A 24232-nucleotide genomic window follows, 5' to 3' on the forward strand; every position below is an offset into this window, starting at 1 on the left:
TAGGATCTAAGCATTTTCAAATGTGCAACTCGATTGGGTGTCCCCTGACGGCCGTGGTAAAAAAAAAAAAAAAAACATCAACAACCCTTGTATCAGTGGTGAGCATTAGTCCCACTTTGGCTAAGCTTGTGTATGAACGTCTCCCATGTACTTGTCTGACAATACAGCATGAGATTAGAAAACCACAGCCCAATAAAGTAATCTGCACGAGATTGTGAAACCAAACAGGAACATTGACAGATAGCGGACTGAAAGCAAGATCAAAATCTACATAAGAATGCCCGCATTTTTGTTGTTGTCACGACCATTTCCTTTTCCATCTACAACACTACATAGGGTTTCAGTATTATTTTTGAAGCCAGTCTTAAACCACTTCAAATGAACAGGACTGTTCTAGCAAGGGCACCGGGCAAACAATCTATTGCAATGGTAATTCAAAAAGCCAAGCGCAAACACAAACATAGATGTTTTTTTTCTGGGGCTGCACATTTCTGGCCAAATAATTACCATTAGGTGACGCAGTCTCCATATATCAAAAACAACTGCGGTCTTCCATCTGACTGGCATTGACGGAATTTTGCTTACACAGCCTTAAACAATTATGTATGCCTTCTTTTAACCATTTTTATGTAATGAAATAGTTTAATAAAATTCTGCAGTAATGCCGTTATCACCATATTCAAGACAGTCATCGAATATTGTAGTTTCTCATATTGTGCTGTCCTAGTATTGTCTTATATTCAGCTTAATAGAAATAAGGCTGTGCAAAATGAGAAAAAATATGGCATTGATGGGATAGTTTACTCATCCATCCATCCGACAATTTGGCACAGCCCTATTACACTTCATTGACACAGCTTAAAGCAGAACTAAGTAACTCATGCCCCTAGAGGCCATAAGCGTCATTGCAGGTGTAGCATGTTGCGTTTTTTTACTCATTAATTGTCCGTGAGAGTAAATACTACGCTGATTTGAAAAGACAAAGGGAGAGAGGGATATTGTTCAGCAAATGTCACAATGGAGATAATTTTTTTCACTCAAACTGTAAATACTGTTTAAGTGGCGCTAGCCTGCAGTTAGCTTTGCCCATTAGCCTGTTAGCTTCCTCTTCGTGATTCCATCAGTGCGTATTGGTGGCTCCAACCCGGAGGCAGGACAGTTACAAGTGTGGTTTTCTGGCCACCCACCCCCCCACCCCCCGCCAATCATCCCATTAACACTTCTTTTACCCCGAGAGGGACTACGAAAATGATTTACGGTAAACAAGTTACTTAGTTCTTCTTTAACATAAAACAGTGAAAAGGGCATTACAGATACTAGCCTAAGCCTTGCACTTACATGTGAGGGGATGTAGATGTCATAGGGGTTTCCCGAGTCCACATCAATCACATGGAAACCAACAGTGGAACCGTAGATGACCTTTAATCTTTGCCCCTCCTCCACCGTCAGGTCGACCAGCAGAGGGCGATGCTGTAGCTCGGCGAAGGACTGACCAGAAAGAAAGAGATAAAAGTTAGGTATGACTTAACACTAGTCGATGAGGTGTATTTCTAATATGCTCGTACTTTGAAGGCCATGAACTTGTGGTAGGGTTTGGGAGCCCAGGCGTAAATTTCCACCGAGTTCTTCAAAGCAATGACCAGGAATTTGATTCTCTCATATTTCACTAGGATTGAGAAAGAAAGATTTTGAATTAGCAACATTGTTTTTTAAAATCTTGTAATCAATGCTTACGTAATCAAATAGGAAGGCATTCAATACATCGGTGCAATTTGATCATATTATTGAAAGGTTTAGCAGAAAATTGTACTACTTACCAACTTTATAATGCACGCAGCCCTCCAATTCGCCGACAGTGACCCATCCCTGCTTTTTCTCTACTTCCGGGTCATTGTGCAATATTCTATTTCTCAGCCAGGACAAATAGTACACACGCAACTTATTCTTTTTCCCTGAAATAGTTAAAATATAGTTATTACTACAATGGAATAAAATCACGGTATATTTCACAGACCGAGCACAGCATTACGACCTGAACAATTCTTCTGACAAGACTTGTTTTTACTCTTTACTGAATGTATATATTTTTCTCAGATCAGTATTTTAAACTTGCTTCATTGTGGCTCCTTTTCGAGATGTACATGGTGAGCCATTGTCAGTGAAAAGGTCCTTTATCAAGGGATGGTGCAAACATGACATAGAAGCAGGAGTAATGGGGCAAGCCTGATTTTAAACAGGGTCAGCCTGTGGCTAAAATGCAAGCTCAGACCATTCCCAAACTTAATGTATGAAGACTGATTTACTGCAGCTCATAAAAGGAAAATAGTGAAGCGCAGAGTATTTGATTGTGAATAGGACAGAAGGCAACCGTAATGCTGAGCTTTTATTATACAGAGTTTATTTTGGGATTATGCTTCTAGACTCACCCGATATAGTGACAAGGACGTTGAGCCCTTCTAGCACATCCATCTGAAGGAAACGCCTCCGAGTGATAAGATTATACACTTTACCCTGTCCACTCCGGTCCAGCAGCATCAAACCATTCTCAGTGCCCACCAGCAGGTTCACCCCTGAAATACCCAAAAGCAGAAGTTAAATAACAAACACACATATAATAAAATGAAAACAGAAAAGATTTGTATCAGGGTTGATACAAATGATTATTTAAGCAGCTGACTGGAAAATGTCATTTTTCAATCATTTTTAGGAGGTTACACTACCCTATTTTCCGGACTATAAGTCAAACTTTTTTCAGATTTTGGCTAGGGGCGCGACTTATACTCAGGTGCGACTTATATATCAAAATATATAATTTCACATTTGGTATTTTCACACTGACAGCCACTAGAGGGTGCTCTAGACTTCTGTACCAGTATCTGCTACTCCTGTACGGTTGTACAATGGCAAAGAAAGCACGCATTTACCCCTGAAAATTAAAAAAAACTGTAAAGTTTGGAGTGAGCGAGCAACTTGTGAGGGACGAGAGTAAAGCAGAGGTTACTCTTGCTGCAATGAGGAAAACGAAAGAAGCTAAAACTAGAGCCACAGCGGGAGGAATGAGTTCTCAAATGGGTGCTTGAACAATGTGCTGCCGGGAGAGGCTTGTCAATGGTGCAGTTACGCCTCCATGCCCAGGTAGTTGCCAAGGCGGGTGCGACTTATACTCCGGAGCTACTTATATGTGTTTTTTCCTTCTTCATTATGAATTTTTTAGCTGGTGCAACTTATAGTCTGGAAAATACGGTAAGCGTGAAAAGATTGCAGACCAGTGGATTAGTTGTGGCACTCTGTCATATATTATATTTATTAGCCTACCCCATAGTGCGGCACACAGGATCTCTGAGTTGAATCGCTTCTTGTATTTGCGGATTTCGGGCGTGTCGCTGTGAGGTCTGATGTTGGTCGGGTTGACATTGACGACAGAAATCTTCCTGGCTTCGTTGAGTCTGGCCTGCTCTTGCCTCAGCAGCTCATTAGCGAACAGAGCTAGCGAGAGACAAAAGGTGAAATGTAATTAGGCATAAGTCTAATGCCGTAACAAGAAGTATCAGCGGTGCCGTACCCGCCGCCGAGTCACTGTCTCCTTCGCTGGGGGAGGTCTGATAGACGCGAGGGTCGACAAACGGCGTGAAGGAGGATTTGGATCCGCTGAGACCGAACTGAAAACAGAGAAAAGAGAGAGGGGGCTCGAGTGGAATTCCTAATCGATGGATGAAATGACTGTGCCGGAAAATGTATGTGATCAAAACAAGAGATGTAAAACTTTTCTGAGCAAACTCCCAAGTCAAAAAGGAGGCGAATTAGGTACATGTTTTAAATGTACACGTCGCTCACCTCTGCCATGTCTCCCAGCTCTTGCAGGGCGTTGGTGGGCGTGGCCGACGGGGAGTTGCTCTGCTGCACCAGGTCAGGAAGGTTACCGTGGTTACTGTGATTCCCGAAACCATTGCTCTCCGTGTGGGCCCCTCTCCTCCGCTCCTCCGCCTGGTATCATGAGGAGATTGACACAGAGAAAATGTAATCTCTTAAGCCCCACCTCAACTGAAAACATTTTCTCCAGTCTGGCTTTACCCGAATTTAAAAGCTACTTGAAAATAGCGACAAAATATGGCAGAAAAAAGCCAAACAAGGGACAAAAGCGAAAAAGTGACTAAAACACAACAAAAATCCAATGAAAACACGTAAAAAAGCGGCATAAAAAGAGAAGAAAAAATGACAAAAACTTGACAAAAAAGTTATCAGTTTTGTAGGCCTTAGCTTTCAAATGAGGCATTACACTGTTGCTCTGCAGTCGAGAAGCTCTTTGGATTTGGGTAAAGCCGAAGTGGAGAAAATGTGCTTGGTTAAGGCGGGGGGTAAGAGGTTAATAACAAAAGACAGAACTGCGCATAAATATGGTGTGAATCTTTGAATGTGTACGGTGCTATCTCCAGAAAGAAGTCGCTGAGCTTTAACTACTGGAGAGATAAAATTCCCCCCACACACACTACAGTTAAAATGATAATTGAGCCAAAGTAATTTCCCGCGTGGATCAAACTCTGTCTAACTCTGAATCTAAGTTGGTAAGAAGTCAGTTGGAGAGTAATCAATGATTGCCTCCTCACCTCTCTCATCATCAGAGTGCTGTCCTTGGAGCTGTTATAGGCGTCTCCGAGGGTGTCCTCTGTCAACCCGCCGCGTGACTCACTGTTGCTCTGCATGGCCGGCCTGCAACACACACCTCCATTTACTAAAGCAATCCTGATGCTTGTGAATGTAGACCCGCACTGGCATTAATGATATTAACAAAAATGTATATCTCAGTACATTTAATAATAATAATAATAATAATGATAATGTATCAGTTTTATATAGCGCTTTTCTGGACACTCAAAGACGCTTTACATTGCATTATTCATTCACTCCATACTTGGTGGTGGTAAGCTACTATTGTAGCCACAGCTGCCCTGGGGTAGACTGACAGAAGCGAGGCAACCAGTCTGCGCCATCGGCCCCTACGACCACCACCAACCACTCACTCATTCACTACATTCACACAGGCTTCCTGGTGTTACCAATCGGTCTCCCATCCAAGTACCGACCAGGCCCTTCCCTGCTTAGCTTCCAAGGTCTGACGGGACTGGGCAGAGCAAAGGCGGTAGGTGCTACTGTTGTTGAAATAATAAAAGTATCGAAAGCAGGTACCGAAAAGTTTTGATGCTGTTGGTCATGAAAATTTGAAAAAAATGAAAAAATACTGGGAAAAAATAGGAAACAAATTTTGGGGGAAAAATACGATTTGGGGAAAGTTGGGGGAAAAAAACACGTAGACAAATTAGGAAAAAATTTGGAGAAATTTATGGATAAAATATGGAAAATTTGGAGGGAAAAACTTTTTTCTGCCCATTTGTAGTTAAAGCAAGTTTCTTGGTTGTTTCACCTCAAACAAATGACACAAATGCCAAAAAAATTAAATGGAAGGAAAAGGAATAAATGAACATTATTATAGGTAATTAGCTTTCTGGCTCTATATGCCAAATAATCTAGCATAGGTATCGAAAAAGGTATCGTCCAGGTATTGGTATCGAAAATCAAGTATCGTAAAATTATCAATATTGGAAAAAAATCAACGGTACCCAGTCCTGTTCCCAAGTGACATAAGGAGAATGCAATGCTCACAAAATAGAAACATCAGTGTGAAGAGCAGGGGGAGGCTGTCAGCAAATTGCAGAGAGGCGAATTTACAACACTGAAGCCAGCTGTACGCAGTAAGTATAACCTTTTGCTGTTGTGCAAGATGACAAAAAATTACTTTGAAATATGTTGGCTGAGGTACATCTGTCGCTAGGGGAAAAAAAGAAAAGAAAAGAAAAACATGTATATTTTAATATACAAGCTATTCTTGCACATTTTGTGTTACTTTTAAACAGTAACATTGACTCAGTAATCTAGATTTGCATATTTGAAAACAAACAAACAAGCGAAAAAGTTTATGATCTTGGTCGACGACTCACTTTCGCACAATCCTGCCACTACTACCGGCTGGCGCTGTGCCTATTGCAGCAGTGCGCACACAAATGCGAGCTGACAGGTCCAGATTGAAAGATATCCAGGAGAGAGATAAAGCAGGAAAAACCTGGGGGAGGAAAAACCTACATGATTCGGGGGATGTCGCTAACGGCAACCGTCCCGTCATGGCCGACCGTCTCCCCGTCCTCATCGCTGCTGTCGGAGTCGTCGCTGGAGGACGAGTAGTCTGTCACCTTCAGAGGAAACAGTGGAGGCGGCAGAGGTCAAATGAACTGTTGATATTAGGATTTGCAAATAGATTAGATTTCAGTTTCAATTTGAATAGTGTAAACACATGTGGCTGACTCTCTGGTTGTAATCAGGTACGGTCTTGGGCAAGATTAAATCTTACTGGCTGATTACATTTGTCGTCTTGATACATTGAATTCTTTGGTAGACCACAGCTTCACTATAAACTGTATTATATTATACTTTCCTTCCTTCTTTAGGTTGTGCAGGGCAGGCAATATGAGACCATTAACTATCATTTAAACTGAAATTATTGTTAATTGTTGGTTCAGGTGAGGGTTAAGAGGTTAATAAACGTTGTGAACATCACATTACTTTGACAGGAGGCCTGGTTCCCTCTTCAACTCTTAACTCCCGCAGCTCCTTCGCCAATGCACTGAGGTCCTATGGAAAGAAAAAACAAATGTATTATTATTAAGATTTAATGCACTTCACCATGATATTCTCAAGCAGGACGGCATAATAGTGCCAAGAGTAGGTCCATTTCAGGGGACACTTTGCTGCCGTACAAATCATACTTGGTAACTTTAAGGCAGAACAAAAGTGCTGATCTATCTTGCTCAGTGTTATAGAAACAGATCAGCAATTTTACTCTCAAATATTGATATTGCAAATACAAGCCAGCGAGGGAAAAAACAAGAGATAACGAGGCCTCTAATGGGGGATCATTCTAGCGCTCTTTTGACAACTAGCCACGGCCATGCTACTTGGCAGCTCACCCATCCTCTCTCTACGTAGCCAGAGCCAACGGGCCAAGTCATGCAGATTGGTCGGGGCGGGGAGAGGGTTGTGGAACGCAGAGGGGGCTTACCAGCTCCTCCTGATCAGTGACCGTGACAGAGAGACAGGAAGAAGACAGGTTCAGACTGGGCTTGTGTATGTGCTTGGCGATTTCACATCCCACATGCACAAAAACATATGGATCTGCACAAGCACAACCCCCCTCACATACACTGTCTCGGGTACGTGTATGGAAGAAACACCCATGCGCTGGTATCAAAAGGAAGGGGCTGTATTTAAGGGCACTGGTTCTCAAACTGTGGTGTAGGTCTGTGATGTGCTGGGGTGTGGTCCTTGGTAGACCGGGGTAATTCATGGATTAGCCTTAAAATATACTCAAACTGTATAATATCCTCTTCCTTTACTCATGTTTTAATCCTGGTTTTGTCAAGTACAGTGGTTTGGTTTATGTTCTTGCTTGTTTAATATCAGGTCATTCTGGGCAATCTGTCATTGGTAAACCAAGTCAACATTTTGTAAACCCAAAGTGGCCATTTCATGTATAACTGTGGCTTATGAGCCTGCTTTTGAGTACCTCAGCATTGATATTTTACACCGTAGAAAAAGGTTCTCAGGCCGTCATCAGCACTGGGTTGCTTTGGCGTTGAGGACGTTTTGCCTCTTGCCTCCCCAAAAAAAAAAATCTGAGGTGGTCCATGTCATAAAAAAAAAGGTTTGAGAAACATTGTTTTTACACAGGAACAAATCAAAGGTGTCTTTTTGTGAAAACAAAAGGGGAAGCTTTTTGACGATTTCAAACTGTGTGTCACTGACCTCATCTATGGCTTTCTTATAACTCTGGGAGGACAGCAGAGAGACACAGACAGATGTGAAATAGAAGAGCAGCGGAGATCTGGGTTTGAAAGATGTGAAAAGACTTACGGCTGGTCTGCTGGGGCGACTCGAGTCTCGACCCTCTTCTTGTTTCAGCTTGGCTTCCTGATTGGCTCCAGGAGGAGATCCATGGTGCTTTCTTTGACCTATTCGAACAGAGCACTATTTACTCATTTATATGTGTACATATTTTACAAAACACAGTATTAGGCGGTCATTGTAAGCAGAACTAAGTAACTCATTCCCCTAGAGGCCATAAGCACCACTGCAGGTGTCGTAGCATGTTGTTTTTTTCCCCCTCATTATTTGTCCATGAGAGTAAATATGCTGACAGAAAAAACAAAGGGAGAGAAGGATATTGTTCATTGTGCCACAACTCAATGACACAATGGAGATATTTTTTTTCACTCAAACTTGGCTGTAAATACTGCTAAAGTAGCGCTAGCCCGCAGTTAGCTTTGCCCGTTAGCCTGTTAGCTTCTTCTTCGTGATTCTATTTGTGTGTATTGCGCCTCCGACCCGGAGGCAGGGAAGTTACTAGGGTGGTTTTCTGGACAGAGACACCAAGGGGAAATGAAAGGCCCGCCCTATCATCCTATTAACACTTGTATTACCCCCAGAGGGACAACGAAAAGGATTTATTAAGGTAAACAAGTGACTTAGTACTGCTTTAAGGAGTTGGGACATCAAATCATACAACCAGGCAAGCTCAGAACAAATTAGTATGGTTTCATGCCTCTTAGAATACAAACATCTATAATTACACCACAACTAGAATCTTTATATTGACTTTCAGTCGTCCTGTAATTTTCAAATATTGTCAACTGGACTGGGTTGTTTAAGTTGAGGATGGTTTACCTCTCTTCACAGAGGTTTCTTTTCGTGCTCGTGGTAAAATGTAAAGACCAGGTAACACACATGCTAGAAGCTGGTTTTACCTCTTAACCCCCGCCTTAACCAAGTGCATTTTCTCGAGTTCAGTTTAATCCAAATGTAAAAGCTTCTCGACTGGAGCTTACAGCCTATAGACCAGAGTAACGCCTCATTTAAAAGCTAAGACCGAAGAAAACTCATTTAAACTGATCTTTTTCCTTGACATTTCTTTTCTGGCATTTTATTCACTCAAGAAAGTTTTAGATTTGGTTAAAGCCAAACTGGAGAAAATGTGCTCACTTCATGTGTGGGTTAAAAGGTTAAACTCGGGCCCCTATGGAGAAGTCTCATTTGCATTAGCAGATTGCTAATAAGAAGGTTATTATAATTCGGAAAATCGTAAACTATGTTTAAAAAGATATGTTAGACTAAGGCAGCCTTGACTCCTCCTCTCAAAAGGAGCGAGGAAACGTCCTTAATGTAAACAACCTAGTCCAGTTGACTAATGACCACACATTTATAAACTAATACGTTGCAAACTACTTTCGCTGTTACCTAGGTGAACTGGTCTATTAAAAAGACATTGTTGCTTAGTTTAAACCCCAAGTTTGAAAAGGTAAATTGTGTGAAAGTAATCAATCTCTTCCCTCCACCGGTACAACATGTAAATAAAGGTTTGTGGAGGTTGTCAGACACTGTTAAAATGTATTGTTTTATCACTTGATCGTATCCGCCTCTCTGTCCTCTCTCAGCTCGTCTCTGCCTCAGCCTTGTCAAAGTGGGCCCATGCATATCTGGGATCTCCCCGCGGCCCGGCTGTTTGACACTTCCCCACGCGCCTCTCTCTATCTCCTCCGCTAATTTCCTCTCCTCTCTATCGCTCTGGAGGAGACAGGTAGATCAGAGCAGAACGAGCGCCGTCACTGTGCCACTGATACAAGCCTTTGAAGGATGAGCCGACCCAGGGCGCGCCAAGTGTCTGACGCCTCCCTGTGCAAATTTAAATTTAGTTTAGTATTTGCCTGCTTGACGGCTAAAATAAGTACATCTTAGAGACCGGAGCTTCAGCACTAGGAGAGATTCTTGGATCAGAAGGGGAATGTTCTCTCAAAAATAGTCCAGTGCAGTGAGACGTGGCTTTGAGCTCTAGAAAGCAAATTCTACCATATTGTTGTGTGGTCAATAATAATTTGTTTCTCATTAGAAAAGTCTTTGTGTACCTCTCCTCTCGGATGAGCCTCCCTGAGACGAAGGTGAGGAGGAGGAGGAGGAGTTGGAGGAGGTGCGTTGCAACATGGCGTCCAAAGAGAGCTCTGATCGCCGAAGGTCTGGATTACTAAAGGGAAACAGAAAATACAAGAGTGAAATTTAAAGGTTTGTATATGAGGAAGCTGCGTTGATATCTTTACAAATTGTACCAAACGGTGAAAGATTTATAAGTAGATAAGGCTAGTTGTAAGAATCAAAAAGGTACCAAGGTCAGGGCTTCACTGAAACACAACTCAACTACAGCAACATACTAATCCTATTTTAGCTAATCACACTAGTCTCACTAGCCACTTTGGCCTGTTGAATTAAACAAATTCTAAGATGGTAAAACTGACTTCTCGTACAATGGTCTTGTTGCATTTAATCGATAAATCTATGTATATCTATTGGCTTTTTAACCTTTATAGCAGAAACATGAATAGATTACAGTTTTAGTCAAAGCTTAGGTCCAATTCTGAAAAGAACACTTGGTGGGGGATCATTTATCAAGACAGGAGTTGGAGGAGCTGAGGCTAGATATAAATTAGCTGCAATATGCCCACAAATAGCTATATTTTATTTTCCAGCAAGCGAGATGAGATCACATGTATGATAGGGCTACAAATTTGATATGTAAATGACAAAGTGCTGTTAGTAAGATATAGGCGAATGACTCAGCCGCTTATCCACTTTTGCACGTGCTATTCAATTTGCACATGAGCAAACGCTTGGTGCCTTTAGGTTTAGCAAGGATTTCGACCTGGGTTGTTCGCAGGACTATTTCTAGCTTTTTGTTTCTTCAGGGAAGTGCCATTAAAAGCCTTACCTGGAGCGTATGAGCTGAGAGCCTCCTCGAGATCCCACTCCTCCATTAGGAGAGTTCTTCCGGACCAGAGCCGGAGAGATGGAGGTGGTTCTCTGGGGAACCTGCGCAAACAAACAATTCAGTCGGTTTATGCACGCTGCGCACAATCTGAAAATATCAAATCAGATGATATTTGCAAATCTATCTATTCGATTCTCCAAACAATCAGAGTAATGGCATTTTCTGACCTTGGGGGGCAAGTCGTCCTCTCTCAGCCACGCCGTCCTATCCCGCTCTCTCTCCCGCTCTCTTTCCCTGTCCCGCACTGGCATGGCGGGGGTGTCTGAAGTGGGGTCGGAGTTTTGTCGGGGCATCTCGGGTCTGGGGGAGCCCACGCCGACGCCCTCGTTCAGAACCGAGCCGCTCTGGTCCTGAAGAGACTGGGACCCGGACATGGAGCTGGAGTGGGTCTTCACTGGGACTAGGTGAGCCATCTGATAAAGTGAGTGCATTTTTATTATTATTCAGCCAAAGGTTTGTGTGTGATGAAGAGGTATGGATCAAAGCAAGCTAGAGACAGGAAGATTGTGAGAATAGTGAGGAAAAAATAAGGCACTAATGATAAGGCACTATTTGTGGCAGCATGAAAGGGGAGATAGACTCTTGGAAGATTCGCAGGTGAAGGCACATCTTAGAATAAACAATATAGTGGAAAAGCAAATGTATGGCTGTATTTTAGTTCAAAAGGCTAAACTCATGCAAATCAGCGAGTTTGACTACAGACTGACTTGACATGAGTGCATATTTTGCAAAAAGTTAAAGCTGCATTATGCAACTTTTAATGTGGAAAGAAAAGGTGATATTTGTGCGTTTTTGACCCTGTAGAGACCTAGCGGCTGTACGAATGGTCAGCATGGCGCCTGTACTTTCGATCACGGTGGTCTCTACAATGATCCAGAATCAATTGTTTGGAAGGTTTTCACTGCTAACCCAAAAACCTACAAAACAATTGATCCTAGAACGATGTAGAGGCCACCGTGATCGAAAGTTAAGTCGAAAGTACAGCAACTGGGGCACTATAAGGTCAAATACGCACAGATATCAACTTTTTTTTTCCGCATAAAAAGTTGCATAATGCACCTTTAATGTTGTCTTGGGAACTGAATGGTCAATAGAATCAATAAAAGGAAATTGTAGGTAGGTAGGCGCTCAGGATTATACAGTATGCCTTGTCTGTGCGGATCAATGCCTGAAGTGGTTAGCATTCTGAGCAAATTGATCTCACTTTAGAGGTCTCCAAACTGTTGCTCGGTCGCTTCCAGTAACTCCCCGCCCTTTTCAAGTTGCTCTTCAAAGGTTTTCTACATTTAATGATGCGTGAGATTGATGAGTCATATTTGGTGACTTGGAGCCCCCCCGGTTTAGAACTACTCAAATACATTCACTTTTCCACAATATTAGGCTAATGTTCACACCAGCGCTCGCTCCTCGCTCTCACACACACACACACACACACCTGTGGCTCTAGGGGGCGCTGGATGGGTGGAGGGGTGCTGCTGAAGGACTCGGAGCGGGGAGGGAGGGAGGGGTCGGAGATGCGGTGGGACGCTTTGTGCTGCACCGCCGGGGAGCTCTGTCTGTTGAGCTTAGAGCGCTCCTCCACCTGTGATGGGCCAAAGCAACCGTCAGCTCACAATGACACACAGACTCAAGGCACAGCGGTCCGATCGCCTATACCAGGCTAACACCGTACAGCCACCAGACCAGTCTATAGCATGACCGATTGCATAAGCTAAGTCACACATGTGTTTTTTTTGTTTTGCAAGCCCACTTTGCTTCCTTTCATCTAATATTATGCCTTTGTAAGATTACGATTGCAGGCTTATACTTGATGTATGGCTGGGTTTCAGAGGATATAGAGCATTCTTTAGTCTTGTGTTGTGCTGAGGGGGAGTGTGATGAAATGGGGATTTTATGGAGTGGTTGTAACATGATTATGGACCTTGTCACTGTTATAAATGGTCAGGCTTAATATCTATGGAATTTTCTTTTCTGACAATTAATGAAACTGTAAATAAACTCATATGTGACAAGTGCAAGGCAGTGGCATGGTTTACTTTGGTGGTGACTCTCTTAACGACTTTAGTGGTAAAGTAATGAATGCACTTTGAGCGCAGAGTGGGCAAGGGCATGGATTAAGGCCTTTAACCCCAACCTTAACCCAGCACATTTTCTCCAGTTCAGCTTCCCCCAAAGCTTGGCTGGAGTTTGCAGCCTATACGCCAGTGTAACGCCTCATTTGAAAGCCAAGACCTACAAAACTGATCATGTTTTGGTCACTTTTTTGTTGTATTTTTTGTTTATTTTTTTTGTCTCCCGTTTTGTTGGTTATTCATAATTTTTTTGGCACCTGTTTTGTTTTTGTGTTTTTGTTTCTTTCACATCACTTTCTGTTGCCTGTTTTGCTGCCTTTTTATCTTTATCTATAACTGTCTTATTGCTTTTTCATCACTTTTTGTCATCGGTTTTGTTGCATTTTTTAATGCTTTTTCTGGCTGCATTTTTATCCTAATTTACAGTACGTCTCATTTTTGCCGCTACTTTTTCCTTTTTACAACAAGGTTTCAGATTTGGGTAAAGTCAAACTGGACAAAATGTGTTATGGTGTTTGACGCAACAAAATGCGGGAAATACAGATCCGAGCGCTTCAGCAGTAGAAAAAGAACTGCTCCAGGTATGTTTTTGATGGGGGAATAAGTTTATGACATGGGAAATACTAATACTAAGGTGTTCAAAAGCATGTTAAAATGTATGAATAAAAATAAGAAGCATAAGGCCATAGTCTGGAATTAGAATCAGAAATGTGCACAAACTACATCTGTGGAGAGAGTTGAAACTGTCTGGTGGCTTTCGGCAACGCTCAGTTCATTTCTCATCTCTTTAAGAAGACGGCACATGAAAAGGCACATTCGCAGCTCGTAGCTTTGAGCTGTTGTCAAGCAAATGTGACCTGATGTGACTCTTGGAAGTTCACACGCGCTACAATAAAAAAAAACCTGCGCGTGGGGGAATCAGAAAGCTTCTCTGGCCAGCGTAATCAGATTATCAGATTATAGAGAAAGCTCCAAGGAACGCTCTGAAATCCCACTTTTTGCAACCAAAAACAATTCACGCAGTCAATGCTCGGCGTGGATTTGTCAATACGTTGTTTAGAGTGAATTTGGATGCACACGAAAGGTGGAAGCTTTCTGTAATCTCCCACAATCGTGTAATCTACAAGCGATTTCCAAGATTGAGAACTTGAGCACGGTTCATTAAATTTGGAGTTAGTAATCTATCTACAAATATACTACGCTGTGTTAGGAAGGCACTTGTTGTAAACAGTAGAAATGCAACAGTCGAATGGGAGCAAACCTAGAAGAGACAGAAATATGAATGAAATCTCCCAAAAAACAAAACAAAAAAACTTCTGAAATTAGCACTATACACAATCCACACCAATCTATTTCATTTCTGTATGCAACTTTTAATACTTTGTGTATGCTCTCAGTCATTCAGGATTTTGATTCATCCAATGGCTGCTTCAAGCTCATGTGCTAGGTCTTAGATTGTATAATGCCACACAAAAGTTTTTTTTTTTTTTCGTTTTTTATAATTGGTCGGAGATTCTTGGAAGACAACTGGTATGTATTAAATTATACATATCTACAAAGGAAAGAGAATGTTGAGCCAGGTCATTAGGAGGACAAGGAGATGCGATGGATTATAAGAAGTCTGTCCACCACCACTTTTCCCGTCACCATCCCGTCACCAAGAGTCAAAGAGTGACTGACCGAACACAGGCAGGGTTGGGCTTTCCGGATGACATCACCAGTGGGACAGGGTTTATCTGTGACCGTGGCTGATAATGGGGGTGGCGGGTGGTGAGCAGTAGGGCTATACCTCAAGCTAAGCTCTGTTTAAATACTACACTAGTGAAAGCAATCCCCTTTGGAACACAGACCCAGTTGAGAAGTGTGAAAATATTTACAAACGGTACTACAATCAGCAAATAGAAAAATTTTAATAAAAGTTAGAAATGTATTTACAATATAAAATCTGCTTATTGCTTATGCTAACTTCCAGGGGTCTTAACTGTTTCCAGTGCTTTTCATCTTATTCCTTTGGGGATTAGCCTTGTCACATAACCTGGCTAACGCCATGCTGCTGTGTGCGCTCGAATTATTTCGAACTGCACAACAGCCTGGGGACCATGGCCGAAATCTCCGGTGGATTTGGGAACCAATCACAGAACGAGGAGGGACGGCAAGACGATGACACGCTATTAGATATATGGAAGCTTGTAGTTTATTTACGGATAATAAAAAAAAAGTTTATTTACGGATCCAACGTGACAGCAGCAGACACGATGGTATTTTTTGATCAAGCTTTAGACCTTGTTCTAAATAATTTAGCTCAAAAGTTTACAGCGGGTACGTCATACGTCATCTCATACGATGATATGATTGGCTGTGGCTACGTGCAGACGCATGAGACTTTTTTTTTTTTTTTCGTATCGCCCAATAAACGAGTATGGACGATCATAAACCACACCTCTCCTACGAGAAAATGAATTGGTGGTCTCCAGACTAAATATCACTTGTGATTTTAGTCTGGTGTTAGCCAGGCTACTTGTCACACTGAAACAATAAACACTACGATGCAGAAACCATGCAGACGGGGAATAATCCCTTACTACATGTGAAAAACTTTACATGATATGTTTGTAAATGTAGGGGCTTTAAAGTGATCGTCTGTAAGGCACGGTAGCGCAGCGGTTAGCACTTGTGCTTCACTGCAAAAAGGTCCTGGTGGGTTCCCACTTGGGCGGGGCCTTTCTGTGTGGAGTTTGCATGTTCTCCCGGTGTCTGTGTAAGTTTCCCCTGGGTACTTTGGTTTCCCCTACCTCTAAAACAAGATCAGTGGGACTTTACTGGTTAAATAAGGATTAAAAAAAGTTTAAATATTTGCAATTTGATGCAACGTAATATTTTTTTCTAAAGTTTTTCCCTTTGCTAATTTCAGCAACTAATCAGAATCCACTTTGAACAATGAGACGGGTTTCCCTGTGAACCGACCGTCAGGTCCAATCAGGAGAGGAGGAACACGATCAAATCACTTTCAAATTTCACCCTCTCTCTCTCCTCACTCTGCTGTCTTACTGACTATCACTTTAAGTCCAGGGCAAAGGTTAATTTGATGCAAGTAATTATAAAATATTGTCACCATCTTGCTTGAAAAACAATTGGCTCGAGTTTTATCAAAAGATTATTGAATTTCCTAGTCTTATCTTATTATACTTTATTTTTAATACACATAGAAAATAAAGAAACAGTCAGGACCCCACAGGAGGTTAGCCTATCAATAACTTGGAATTGGTCATTTTTGCATTGATTTTTTCTTTTTATATATATATATATATATATATATATATATATATATATATATATATAAAGTTCAAACATTCTGCGATCTATCTGACCCCTATTGGGCTCTGTGATCCACGAGGAGAGCCCCTGGGAGAGGTCCGAGGTGACAACTGGGGAGACACAGCAGGACTGTAATACGGAGATGGGGACAGGGGGTTTGGGTGCATAGGAAACAGAGTGTCATAGTCATAGTCAGGGGACAGAGAGCAGGGGCTGGAGTGAGAGGAGGAGGGCTGCTGTGTGGGGGAGTTGAGAGGGGAGATGCCATGAGAGCGTCTGGACATATACTCTGAACTGTTTGACAGGTTTTGCTTTAGTAAAATGGCAGGAGCGGAGGCAGAGAGGTCAGTCAGGGAGGAGCTACTTCGGACGCTCCCATTGGAGGGGACGAGGAAGTGATTGTCATTGGGAACCTGTAGGAAATTACTACTAAAGAATGAAGGGGTTGAGGCCCTCCTTTGTGGATAATAGTGGTTTATCATGTTACCATCTTCAATCAAACTTTTTTCTTCTCGAGGGCAAGGTGAGTGCGATCTGGCTCGTGGAGGGACAACACGTTTATTCTGTGCATAATCCGCTGGGGATATGGACCATGGGCGCGGCATGGCCCTTTCACTACAGTCTACATCTATATCTATATCTACTCGGCGGCAGGGTGAGTGTACTCTGTTTTGTTTACCGACACTGACCAGTTTGATCTTATTATGAGCCAGTGGAAGTTTGGAGGAGGGTCCTGGGCTCTTGGGGCGCTCAGGGGCAGAGAGAGGCCTGTCTCTGTGCTTGTCTCTCCTGGTGGGGTCCGCAGCATAAGGGTTGGCTGTGGGGTTTGGTCCCTGGTTGGGACGCTCTTTCTGGTTCTTACTCGGCGCTCTATTGGGCCCCTGTCCTGGGACTTTGTTCTGGTCCTCACTGTGTCCTGGACTCTGGCTCTTCTGACTGAGTCTTTGAGCTCTTAACTGTTTGACCTGCTGGCTTATCTCCTGCTTTAGCCCTGGGTCTAAGCCCTCTGCAGAAATAAGGATATTGGGAATGTGCCATGGGCCCTGGGAGGCAGTTCGTCTGGGAACCTGCCCGTGGGACTCGGAGGATGGAGGTGGTTGGTTGAATGAATGTTGATGCTGTAGGTTGGAGCGGGGAGGGTTACCAGGCTGCGGTTTCTGGACCTAGAAGTCAGAGTCAGTAGAGTGTGAACAACCAAGTAAACAGTAAAACACATACACAAGGACAAAGACAATGATGTGCTTCAAAGTTCTATTCTTCACTGATAATTAAAAAAACACACAGATTTACAGCAGATTCACGGCTTCGGCTTCAGTCTGCAAAGGAGCCAGCATGCAGAACGTTGGTTTCAGGATGCAGTAGAGGGCAATTTCAAAACACATCATTTACAAATAAATATTAAAATGTACCTCTTTGGCCCAGGCAGGCTTGTCATTGGGGTTGACAACATCCTTGTAGTGGTAGAGCTGTTTCTTGTCTGCCTGTCGTCCCTCCTGTTGTTGCTGCTGCTGTTGTTGTTGCAGAGACACGAGGTAGGCCCGCTCCTGCTGCAGCTGCCTCTGCAGCCGCTCGGCCTGACGCTGCTCCTCCACCTGCTTACGCTTGTACTCCTGCGGCACACAGGCACACAGTGAGAGGACTGGATGCACAGGGAGTATGAAGCACTACAGGTTTATGAATGCGAGAGGTCTTAATGGTGGACAGGAAGAGAACATACACGGCCACACATGCCAATAAATAAATAAATAAATGAGTTAATAAAAAAGCACTTTGCACAAAACAATACCAACACATGATATTTCAAGACCAGGGATCTCCAACCAGAGCTGCCAGTAAATCTCTCCAGCCCTTTCCATATACAGTATCTGCCCAAAAGTGTCAACATTTCTACATACGTGTCACATGTCTCAACAATCAAAATCTGTAAAAAAAAAAAAAAAAAAACATTTAGGTGAATGACTGATGATCATTTTCTTTAATTGTGTTGAATCATCTTGGCAACAAACTCTCCAGGGTGAACCCCATCCAAGTCAAATGGTGTCTTCCACGTATAGGTACCTTCCCACTATTTTAGTAACGTAATAGCTCACAAGGTAAAAGAAGAAAAAAAAAAGGTTGGAGACCCCTGTTCTAGACACATACAATGCTCATTTAAAACATCCCAGCCCCTTCTATTGGATGCTATTGTAGTCTGTTGCTCCTAAGTCACAACATTTCTCCACACATTTGGGAAAGCCTGTTCCCAATCCGCAGTAATAGGGCTGCGCGTGCAATCAGCCGCCCGTGGGACGCATAAACACTCATTTTGTTTGCTATCTGTGGTTTAAGGGCCACTTAGGAGCGTGCAGCGGCGATGGGGGGGGTCCACACGGCACAGAGGGGGGGTGGTGGGTGGGTGAGGTGGCGGTGGTGGGGCTGCGGTTACCAGCAATAAGGCTTGCTCCTGTAGAAGCTGCTGTTGGAGAATCTCTAACTGCCTTTGTTCCTCCTCCAGCTGTCTACGGATATACTCCTGAGCAGCAAAGAGTCGGCAAAGAGAGAGAGGAGCCACAGAGAGAGTCAGAAAAACAGAGAGAAGACCATGTAATCTAAGGTAAAGTGAATGAATGGGGAGGCTGCAAGTGATAGAGCAAGGGCTGCACAACATAAGAAAAAAAGCGACATCCCTGCACATGACTATGTTCCATTAAATCTAAGCAAAAGTCAAACAAGTTTTTTTCTTCAAATTTGGCAATAAAATAAAGATGAAAATGGAGGTAATTTGGCAGAACATTTGCCCATATTAAAGTTTTTGTTTGAGTTGTGTTTGCGAAGAAAGAGAAAATCTCAGTCAAATGGAAGACTAGGGCAGGGTACTGTTACATTTTTTTTCAATACCAGTACTTCAACGATGGTTTTTGATACTGATATCCGAGATACTTTTTATGATACATATAGTAAAATGTGGAAGATACAGTATTAAATTTACAATATTGGGTCAATCTCCAATATCAAGAAGTGTGTGGAATTGGGAATAATTTTGGGATAAATGGGGGGAAATTGCGGCAAAATTCTGGAACAATTCTTAAAAAAAAAAAAAAGTTGGGCAAAAATTGTGGAAAAATGGGAAAGAGAAAATGGGAAAAATTGGCGGAAATAGAGAAAATAGCTATATTAAAGTACCTAAACTTTTTTTCCAATACCATACTGATATCGTCTAACGGTACCCAGCCCTAGGGAAGACCTCAGTAATTTGGCAATATATTGTGCAGCCCTAAACAGAGCATTACAGTAAAAAGGAAACAGAAAGAATACAAGACACAAGGGATTTTAGAAAAGAACAGGGGCATATCAGTAATTATAGTCAAAGCTATTACATATAGTTGTCTTGTGACTCCTGTCTAAAAGATGATTATAATAGTAAACAAGTAAAAGCAGAGCATTGGTGGTTTAAATCTAGCCAGTTCGTGCCGTCCTTTCCTCGAGCAAGTCACACCTTTTTCCTGTACGACTATAAGAGCATAATTGTGTGTTCAGTGGCGTTCAGCCTGGCCCAGGACAGCCACGGCTACAGAAGCTTATACCAGCACAGAGTCTGACTGAATTTAATGCATAAAGCACCTGAGGCTGTGTTCAGGCTTGGTGCACATGAAGCGAATCCTCCTGCGCTTCCTCTCACAGAGCTGGCACACATACACATTCACAGTGTACAGTACTTTTACAGTATGCAGAGCAGTGCATGACAGACCTGCTCTCTCTCCGCGTGCCTCCGCTCCTCCTCTCGACGGAGCTGCTCCAGTTCCTCGTATCGTCTTCTCTGCTCTCGCTCGTGCTGTTTACGCAGCTCGCGCTCTCGCTGTTGTTGCTAGATGAAAACACAGAATTGCATATATCCATGTTAACTTAAAGGCTCAATCGTTTTTGCTTACACGATATCATTGTTGCTCTTAAGAGGTCTTTGAGATAACCACTGCTTTTCAATAGCTTGTGACAAGAGCGCTTTAAATTATGTATGAAGTAGAACTTTGCATTTCTCCATTAAGGCAGCACGATATATCACAAATGAATTGCACTTATGATGTCGACAAATGCAATATCTGTATAGAACCACTTGTCTCACTGTAATGTTGTGATCCAACCAGCTGTAAAAAACAACTGCCTGGAGATTTGTAAGCTAAGTTTGTTGTGACTTCCCCAAACAAAGAAATAAACAAAGGATTGTGACTTTTATTTAAAGGTGTGTGTATGCTAGATTTGTCTTTTAATTCAACAACCAAATGTCACTGGCTATGAAGTAGTGACATAATACCATAATACACATAATACCATAAATGCTGAGTCATATTATGGACAAATAGGGTGCAAAAAAAAGCATTTGTAATCCTTTAGAGATGTTGTTTGTTTTATTTTGTTTGGCTTCTAATTTGGCCAATGATACCTACAGACGTAGTAGTGTTCAAGATGAGTAGTGTTCAAAAATCTCAATTTGGTCCCAAAAAAGGGAAGCAAACAACTAGTACTGTTGGATGATTCACAGCTAAAAGCACATTTCTATGATGCTGTCCATGATTACATGTTTTGGTTTTGGTTTTAAAGGGGCTAGATGCAAGTTAGCCATTTTATACTCACTACTGCCACCTCAGGTCATACGTGTAACTGCAGCTTCTATATTAAGCTTGTGTATGACGGCACTTCGGACCCGAATTAACACCTTTTGTGACAGTGCAGGATTTTAGAGGCAGTTGTGGTGAATAGATCTGGGCTCATTCTACACCTTAGGACATTGTTGGAACATGTAGGGGGAGGGAAATACTTAATTTTAACATTTTTAAACTCTGTATAGTCCCTTTAAAGCCCATCCCCTGCCAAAAGTCTGATCAGCAAAAACCCACGTTTGGGTTGCCAGTTTAAAACTAAAACGATTAAGCAATAAAACCAAAAATGACAAGTTAAGACAACCTAGCTTGCCCTTATTTTTGTGCCATTTTATAAAGTATACATGTGGTTTTAGCATACAAAGGTTTTTTTTAGCGAAAGAAACTGTTGCATTTCTTCATAAGTTCATTACAATTGCTCAACAAACAATTCCTCTAACATACACTACCGTTCAAAAGTTTGGGGTTACCTAAATGTCCAAGCACTGCTTTTTTCAATGAGGATAACATTAAATTAATCAGAAATACAGTCTAGACATTGTAAATGTTGTGAGTGCCTATTCTAGCTGAAAATCGGTGATTTTCAATGGAATACCTATATAGGTGTGCAGAGGCGCATTTCTACCATCGCTCCTGTGTTATAATGGTACATAATGGCCTAGGTGACCCCAACTTTACTTTCGTCTCCTAACTGTGCACAACATCTCCAAAGATTAGGTGTGTTACAGCAAAGTGAATGTTTTCATAAAAATATGCAGCCCTCGATCCTATTTATAAGAAGAAGAAGAAGAAGAAGAAGAAGAAGATCTTTATTTATATAGCGCCTTTCACAGACATATAGTCACAAAGCGCTTTACATGAGACAATTGTACATTCACTCCATACTCGGTGGTGGTAAACTACGTTTGTAGCTTCAGTTTCCCCTGAGGGAGACTGTCAGAGGCGCTTTCGCGACTACACACGTCTGCGCCAACGGACCCTCTGACCACCACCATACAATCACTCACACACATCATTCATCCTGGCCTATTGTGCATGTTTTTTTTAGTGGTAGGGGAAACCGGAGTACCCGGAGGAAACCTACGCAGACACGGGGAGAACATGCAAACTCCACACAGAAAGGCCCGTCCAGGTGGGAATCGAACCCGGACCTTCTAGCTGTGAAGCGAGAGCACTAACCGCTGTGCTACCGTGCCGCCGGTATTATATAGACAAAATAGGGACATGCCGTGATTGCTCTAAACTTAGCACATAAATGCCTTTGCACACACATCCCCTCCACTCAAAGTGGTTGTGTTAGCCCAAGTTGAGTCATGGTACTTAGTGGTGCGTTGGGAAGGCTAACCCTGGTGGGAGCCCCGAAAGAGAGCATGGATTATGGGCTGAGGATTTCCTGGTCTAAGCCTGCTCTCTGGAACTGAGACACGGGCACTGGGGAGCGGGAGCGAGGGAGGGTGCGTGTGTGTGTGTGGGTGTGTGTGTGTGCAAGTGTCTGGCCGCTCTGTTTTAGTCTCAGCAGGAAAAAGAAAATGATTAATTACACTAGAGGGCACAGAGGAGAAAAGGAACTCTGCATGGTGCAATACGAGAGATGAGACGAATGTATTTCGCACCCTGAAACCAGAAGTTGCCACACTTTTAAGTAGAATACATGCTTATATGGCCATTCAAGCTGAATCTGCTTTTTGTTTTTTTCACTTTCAACTTTTTTTTTATTTTTTTATTTTTGGCCCATTGTCTCATGGTCTTTTTCTTTGTTTATGGATGGACTCCAGGTGAACCGTTACCTCTTCAAGCCGTCTGCGCTGCTCCTTCTGCTCCTCAATGCGTTTCTGCCGCTCTGCCAAAAGAAGCCTCTTGTGCTCATCATTTTGCTGCTGCTCGAGCTGCTGACGCCGCTGGGCCTCCGACCGCTCCTTATTGGCCAGCTGTAGACGCAGGAAGTCCCGCCTCAGAGTCGACTCGCCAGGGATATTGATGATGGAGCTGGAAACAATATTCTTACAGTCAGTTACCATAGACAATGGAAGATAGTCAGCGGTGCAGCTGTCATTTTTTGGGAGTGCGCGTCTACTAACCTTGGCTCGCCCATTTCTCTCTCTTCGTCCTCCTCTTCACTGCCGCTGTATTCATATTCAGTTTCATCTATAAGCAAAAAATGACAAGAAGCAAAAAAGTTTTAGTCTGATGGTGAGACAAGGCCGCCCAAAGTAAAGACACATGTATTTTACATCAATAAAAAAAATCACATGATGGAATTATAGCTTGTATTATGTTCTATTTAGTGGGTGAAAGTCTAGCTTTAGGTTGAAATATAATTTGCATATACAGTAATGATATTTTTCTTACTCAGTGTACAGAGTTATTTGGATGCGTAATAGGTCTGTCATATTTTAATAAATAATGTTCATGATGACATAATTTAACTAAAACATTGCCATGTGCTTCATAAAATATAGATCAGCATCTCCTCTTATGCACTTTCTTTTGAATTATGAATAGCGACATAAATTGTCTTAGAAATGTGTTCAAGGACTGTGAGTGTGATGATGATTTGCTATAGGAGCTCTTTCAGCCGTATAGAGTGAAGTCTGGAAAACCCACAGTTTTGAAGTCAACATTTGAAAACCAAGTGTCTCAATGTGACAATGTGACAGCTGCTGCAGAAAGCTCTGGTCTTTGCGATGACAGACACCATCGCGACATCTACCGCGCGGGACGGGGTTTGCTCAAGCGTCTAATGTGGCAGTTTGACAGTTTCTCCACGATAATGCACAGTGTGTGGGTTATGGGGGAGAGCGGAGGAAGTGCGTCGCTTTTATTTCTGCCTGAATAAATAATACTGGACAGTTGAGGCGTATCTTGTGAGCATTTTATCACAGACATGCAGCTGTATTTCTTCAGGGTTGATTTTCAAAGTGCCCATTTGTGGTAACAGCAGCTGTAAAGCTGAGCGCACAATGACTATAAATTTAGAACACTATGTACATGTACAACTAAGGCTTCTTACACAGTGGTTCTCATCTGGTGGGTTGGGGCTATTTTCAGTGAGTTGTGGGGCTTTTGATTTTTTTTTATTTGATTTTTTTCAATCAGGGGAATAAAATTTGTTCATGGCTTTATTTTATTTATAAAAACAGACGTGTGCTGTGCATCTAATTATAAAGGCTTATTATAGATTGAGAACTGACAGGCTAGCTGTTGACCATGTGACATGAACTCATCCCTGTGAAGAATTGGTATGCATTAGGAAAGCCGGACCAAACTGAAAATAGTTTGAATTTGTAGTGGGG

The 24232-nt window shown here is 42.4% G+C and overlaps 1 protein-coding gene across 11 annotated transcripts in view; it reads right to left on the bottom strand.

The window, feature by feature from the left end:
• Positions 1-24232, bottom strand: part of LOC306975700 (traf2 and NCK-interacting protein kinase-like) — an 80807-nt gene that overhangs the window by 3351 nt on the left and 53224 nt on the right. For 2 of the 11 annotated variants that reach the window (XM_079573360.1, XM_079573357.1), the window contains exons 11-32: positions 23018-23084; positions 22727-22925; positions 20033-20149; positions 18731-18817; positions 17715-17915; positions 16995-17468; positions 12354-12500; positions 11086-11331; positions 10859-10959; positions 10005-10120; positions 7960-8057; positions 7852-7875; positions 6613-6681; positions 6136-6242; positions 4605-4707; positions 3835-3984; positions 3563-3659; positions 3316-3486; positions 2427-2570; positions 1818-1952; positions 1566-1666; positions 1339-1488 (exon numbers count right to left, since the gene is read on the bottom strand). In XM_079573360.1, coding sequence (XP_079429486.1) covers positions 1339-1488; positions 1566-1666; positions 1818-1952; positions 2427-2570; positions 3316-3486; positions 3563-3659; positions 3835-3984; positions 4605-4707; positions 6136-6242; positions 6613-6681; positions 7852-7875; positions 7960-8057; positions 10005-10120; positions 10859-10959; positions 11086-11331; positions 12354-12500; positions 16995-17468; positions 17715-17915; positions 18731-18817; positions 20033-20149; positions 22727-22925; positions 23018-23084 — 3104 coding nt within the window. The remainder of the gene's footprint in view (positions 1-1338; positions 1489-1565; positions 1667-1817; positions 1953-2426; positions 2571-3315; positions 3487-3562; positions 3660-3834; positions 3985-4604; positions 4708-6135; positions 6243-6612; positions 6682-7851; positions 7876-7959; positions 8058-10004; positions 10121-10858; positions 10960-11085; positions 11332-12353; positions 12501-16994; positions 17469-17714; positions 17916-18730; positions 18818-20032; positions 20150-22726; positions 22926-23017; positions 23085-24232) is intronic. The other 9 variants (XM_079573358.1, XM_079573364.1, XM_079573362.1 and 6 more) reach the window with 6 other exon arrangements.

The sequence above is a fragment of the Gobius niger genome (assembly GCF_951799975.1).
Source record: "Gobius niger genome assembly, chromosome: 16".
NCBI lineage: Eukaryota > Metazoa > Chordata > Actinopteri > Gobiiformes > Gobiidae > Gobius > Gobius niger.